Below are 5444 nucleotides of genomic sequence, written 5' to 3'. Positions count from 1 at the left end.
CAAATTATGTTATATTTAACAAGATATTAATTTCTATGGATTTCATAGTGTAAATTTTTACACATATATTTAATTAAATTATACCATAATGTTATTTGGTATTTTTTTACCATTGTGCTTTTGGTCCCTTATCTTTATTTTAGGTTTCAAGTTGGTCCCTTATCTTTTCTGCACGTTTCATGTTAGTCCCTCCCGTCAAATTTTTCATTATTACCGTTAAATTTGGACACGTGGCAAACAGAAACCACACTTGGAAAAATGACACGTGTCCAAATTTAACGGGAATAGTGGAAAGTTTGACAGGAGGGACCAACTTGAAATCTGCAGAAAAAATAAGAGATCAATTTGAAACCTAAAATAAAGACAAATGACTAAAAGTGTAAGCCTATCTTTTTTAAGCAGTTATTTGTTATGTTAACTTTTAAAATATTTATTTATATGGTAAGATTTGATTGAATACATATATAAAAAATTTGACATTTGTACCATAAAAAAAAATTGACATTAAAAAAATGATGGTCCTTAAATTAAAAAATGATGATGTTGGAAGAAGAAAGACATTTTTTTTTCTATAACCCCTTTAGGCAAGAACCAACCATGATTGGTCCTTAAAGTACAATGCTAGTATTTAATATGAAATATTTGTTACAACAGTAAGTACAATGGTAAGTACCATTTGTTTTTAAAGTAACTGTATAGTTTGACTCACCTACACTTATAAAATACCATTTTTTTTGTCTCATTTTCTCTATATCCTTTCCACTTTTTATTTTGAATGGAAAAGATAATTACATATATAAATATAGGGGATAGATCAAATTACACTTGCGTAATATTTGAGTAATGCTACACCGTTCAATAACAATTTAACGAATATATATTTTTCAAGATGATCTATATGATATAAACTTTCAATCTGACAGTGAATTTTGTAAAATTTATATTCGTTGAAGCGTTATTGAACAAATTGAGTCTTCACTAAAAAAGAAAATGCAGCTTTTGTACCATTCTAAGTGGTGTCAATATATCTTGGAGAGTGATAAACTGAAAAAGAGAATCATATTTAACAAAATATTGGCACATATTAATCTATACATTATGGCCAGTAAATTTAGACATCTGAACCTTCATTTCCTTGCATAATTTCTCCAATTCCCTTACTCTCCATTGCATCTTCTCAAGATTTATACTCATATCTTCTTTCTCTTCCAAGAAATTGTCATTGTTATCTTGATAGCACAAATTGATTTGTGAAGGGCTGATCATGGTTTTACTTTCATCATTTGTAAACTCACATGATATTGGAATATTTATTTGTTGAGAAATAAGTGCTTGCATTGCAATCCTTGGAGGTATTTTGGGATTCTTAGCTAGATCTTTACAAACTTCAAAGGTGAGTTTGTTGTAATTAAGACATCTACACAATCTTGAACTCTCCTCAAAAGCAATCATTGGATGAGACTGCAATTAATTGGTGTCAGAAAATGAGTGACTTTAAAACAAAGTTAGAACTTAGAAGTCAAAACTTTATACTATCCCTTCTAATTAGTTAGGAAAATGCTAACCTCATGTCTTTCTTATAAGAATTGTTTTTAGTTTAATAAATAACTAATGTATTTGATCTATAATATACACTATATATATATCAAATATACAATAAAATTAAAAAGTAAATCGTTTCTTATAAAAATGGACAAGAGAGTAATTTATTTCAACTTTATCTCTACTTGATATTGTGTACACTACTTTTTAGTCGTTAAGTTTTGCTATGTATTTGTAAAATCGTTACATTTATTAATTCATTCATATTCATTAATTTTTAAACTATATTAAACAATCGTAAAAATGGTACTCCCTCCGATCTCATATATAAATAAATATTAATATTTTAAGGTAATTTAATAATTAATATATTTAACCTATAATCTAAACTAAATAGCATATTAACTATTAAATGAACCTAAAAAAAATAAATTTTTTGCTTATATATAAAAGTGGATACTAATTTTATATTTTGAAAATGAAGAGTAATTTTAATATTTTTTAATATAATATTTACACATGGCAAAACTTCCTTAATTACCAATAAGACAGGGCACTTTACCTTATCTTTCTATTTTTGTTGTCTTCTTCGAATGATCGCTCATGACACATAATATGACAATGATACATGACAATGACAACTATATGTAACGTGTGAAATTTTGACCCATTTACTTCAAGTGTTTTCCTTTTCATTTCTACCAATACAATTATACGAAAGTTTCTAAAAATGTATTTTAAAATAGTTTAAATATTTCTGTAAATTAGGACAAATGTCAAAAAATTCTTTCAAACACATGTTCCTATAGAAATGCATTTTCTCTAGTTTACTACATCTTTCAAACACAATCAAGAAAAACATAAATGTCATCATAGTTTAGACAATAGAGCTAATGAAAAAGGATATTTTTAATTTGTTCATAACCCCATAATGTCATAATAATCATGATGGATCTTTAAAGAAAGTCACAAAGTAAGTACAAAAGGAGGGAATGTATCACCATGTAGAGGTAACTATCTACGTTGACTAAACAACATAAATCCAACAGATGTTCCAAAAAAAAGAAAACATAAATCCAACAATCTTTCACAATTTACTAAAACAAAATAATTTTTTTTTTTTCATCCTTAAATGATTAAAATTGCATCATTCTCTATCCAATAAGTTCATTAAGTGCTTTATGCATAAATTATTTATATAGTGAAAGATAAAATAAATTCAAATATTTTTAAATAAATAAATTATAAACCGTTTTCATAAATCCATCTTAAATGTTTTATGAAAATAAGCCGAAAGCAACTTATGAAAATATCATAAATTATTTTATAAACTCTTCCAAATCATCTCAGAAGCACTTAATCTAAACAAACTTTATATAATTATTTAGAAAGAAAATAATGCATAAGAATAGTACCAAAATTATTTTTTTACCTCAAGATACATGTCAATGGCTCTATAGACCCCATCAAAGCAATCCCTTGCAAAATCAGGCAAACATTCAGCAACTTCAAGGAATTTTGAGATCTTAAGCTTCTGATCAGGAGATATCTCAATCAAATACTTGTCAATTAATCCACCAACTTTTTTCATTTTCATCACATCATTTCCATTAATATCAACAAATAATTTAATCAACCTTATCACAAAACTAACATCATAATAAAGTCCCATGTCATGTCCACAAACTAGTAGATCATCCAAAGTTGCTTTCTCAAGCATTCCACCAATCAACTTCTCCATTTTCTTCCTACAATCATTACTTATTCCAAACTTTGATACAATCCTTAGTACACAAAAAAGTCCTCTACATGAAAAATTCTTGTCACCAACATTTATGACTCCATAAGAAGCTGTTTCTCCAAGACTAGCATACTCACTATTGCTTTTGCAACTTATTGAAGTGATTTTTTTCATATAATAAAGCAAAAATCTTGTGACAATTACATTTTTATTATCACTTTTATAAGCTCCAATACCCTTAAGAAACATCTCAATGATCTTTGGTGGTAAAGTAGCCAAATCTTCGAACCACCAAGCTTTGTTGGGAATATTTGACTTTATCGTTGATCTAAGCTGGATCTCGGCCCAATCTGAAACAATAATCTTCGGAGAAATTTTGGTCGAAAAAGAGTTTCTCTTTGCAAAATTACTTTTAGAAGAAGATAGCGGCGGCAAGGAAGAGGAAGCGATGAAATTAAAATCCGAATTTTTAACTAACTTTGCTATTAATACACAAATAACCTTCTCCAAAAAATTATAGCTATTTGCATATGAATAAAATATCTCACAATCACAACTCTTGAGACTTACTATTATTTCGTTCCATTTCCAATTATAAATCTCATCAAGAAATGTTTGTGTTTGTTGCAAGAGATTGTTGCTAAAAATTTCTTCAGTCATTTCAAGATAAAGAGCACAAGTGTGAAGGATAAGAACATTGGAAGCATTGATGAAGATTTTGCCATTGTTGTAACAAAATTTCAAAACTAACTCAAATCCATATGGCCCTCTAGGGAAATCATTGATATAAAATCTTCCCTTTTCACCATTTAACATTTTCTTCAATTTTCCACAATATCTTGATATCAAGCTCTGCATAATTAATCAATGAAAAAACAAGATTCACTTTAGACATATATATATTGCATCTTCATTATGATTTTTTTTTTTAATCTAATTTTACTAGAGATGAAAATAAATAACAATAATAAAGTTTTTAGAATATACCTCGTATAAAAAGAATGTTTCTTCATCATTAATGTGGATTTGCAAGTCACACAATTTTGACATAGCTTCTACTTCTGCATTTAGAAAAATAAATGAAATTGTTTTTTGTTTCAAAAATTGGAAATGATTATATATAATATGCCAACTATGAAAATCTTACCTTGTCCATGCCAAGATAGTTCTACATTGTTTTTATTTGGAAGAGAGTGCTTCATGTCAAGTCTCTACCAAATAAATAGTGAACTGGAGGTTTAAGTTAAAATTGCTCAATAATTTAGTTGCCCATATCTAATAGTAATTAATTTTGTCCTATCCCATTTTTGTATTGTCTTTATTTTGTTTTCTTCTTAATATAATATTTTGGTTTAAATCAATTTTGAGTATGACTTATTTTATTGTTACCAAAACAAAAATACGACTCATTATGGTAAGTGGATTGTAGGGGTTAAAAACACAACAAATCTAGTGCAATTGTTGCGCTAAGTAGAGTAATTAAGGGTAATTTTGTAAATTGCATTATTTACTTTTAAATTTTATTTTGTAACCGCAATTTATGAATAAAAAATCATAATAGGTACTCTACTATTGCAGAAGTTGACACAAATTTATCGAACTATGGATTCAATCACTCATATGTTATGTTATTGTGTATTTCAATTTTTTGTTTTCTTCATAATTGGACTCTTTCTTAGACTTAAGTCATAACAAATAATGATTTTGCTTAGAGTTGAACAAAAATGGCTTTGTATATTCTAGACCAAAAGTTGTCATGAGTATCTTCCACTAATAAAAATTATAAGTTCGTCCGAAAGTTTCACATTAAATAGATAAGGAAGTTCGATAAGTAATACTTAACCATAAAACATTTCTACTAGTAAAAATTAGTCTTTGCTCTTTGCACTCTTATCATATAGATTTAAGTCCTTAAATCACAAATCAAATATTTTTCTTTTATGAAATTCGGACATCGAACATGACACTTATAAATCGATATATATCTAAAACTAAAACACATCTAATATATGAGAAGTAGTCGTGCCTTCGTAATTTTCTTCCATGTCCATGTATGACAAGTTTTGAATCATGCATGCCTAGTGTATATATTATGTCTAGTGTTTATACTCTGTCTCTCTAGCCGAACAAGTTGTAATAATTAATATATATGGAATATAAA

The 5444-nt window shown here is 27.5% G+C and overlaps 1 protein-coding gene across 1 annotated transcript; it reads right to left on the bottom strand.

Moving 5' to 3' along the window:
- Positions 1 to 1040: 1040 nt before the first annotated feature.
- LOC123903058 (BTB/POZ domain-containing protein At3g19850-like) lies at positions 1041 to 4532 on the bottom strand. Its single transcript, XM_045952921.1, has 4 exons — positions 4431 to 4532; positions 4271 to 4344; positions 2975 to 4135; positions 1041 to 1461 (listed from the first exon to the last, which is right to left on the bottom strand). Exons 1-4 carry the CDS (start codon positions 4483 to 4485, stop codon positions 1090 to 1092), a joined length of 1662 nt encoding a protein of 553 aa, XP_045808877.1. The 5' UTR covers positions 4486 to 4532; the 3' UTR covers positions 1041 to 1089.
- Positions 4533 to 5444: the final 912 nt, after the last annotated feature.

Source organism: Trifolium pratense, linkage group LG1 (assembly GCF_020283565.1).
Source record: "Trifolium pratense cultivar HEN17-A07 linkage group LG1, ARS_RC_1.1, whole genome shotgun sequence".
Classification (NCBI taxonomy): Eukaryota; Viridiplantae; Streptophyta; class Magnoliopsida; order Fabales; family Fabaceae; genus Trifolium; species Trifolium pratense.
The sequence above is the reverse complement of the archived record's forward strand: the minus strand, read 5'-3'. Positions and strand labels throughout refer to the sequence as shown.

What these genes read in the sequence shown, in the direction of transcription:
- LOC123903058 (XM_045952921.1), bottom strand. Translation starts at nt 4,485, where the DNA reads ATGAAGCACTCTCTTCCAAATAAAAACAATGTAGAACTATCTTGGCAT. An exon ending in AAACATTCTTTTTATACGAG is followed by an intron (nt 4,136 to 4,270) that starts GTATATTCTAAA and finishes TTAATTATGCAG; the next exon opens with AGCTTGATATCAAGATATTG. An exon ending in CCATTGACATGTATCTTGAG is followed by an intron (nt 1,462 to 2,974) that starts GTAAAAAAATAA and finishes AATTAATTGCAG; the next exon opens with TCTCATCCAATGATTGCTTT.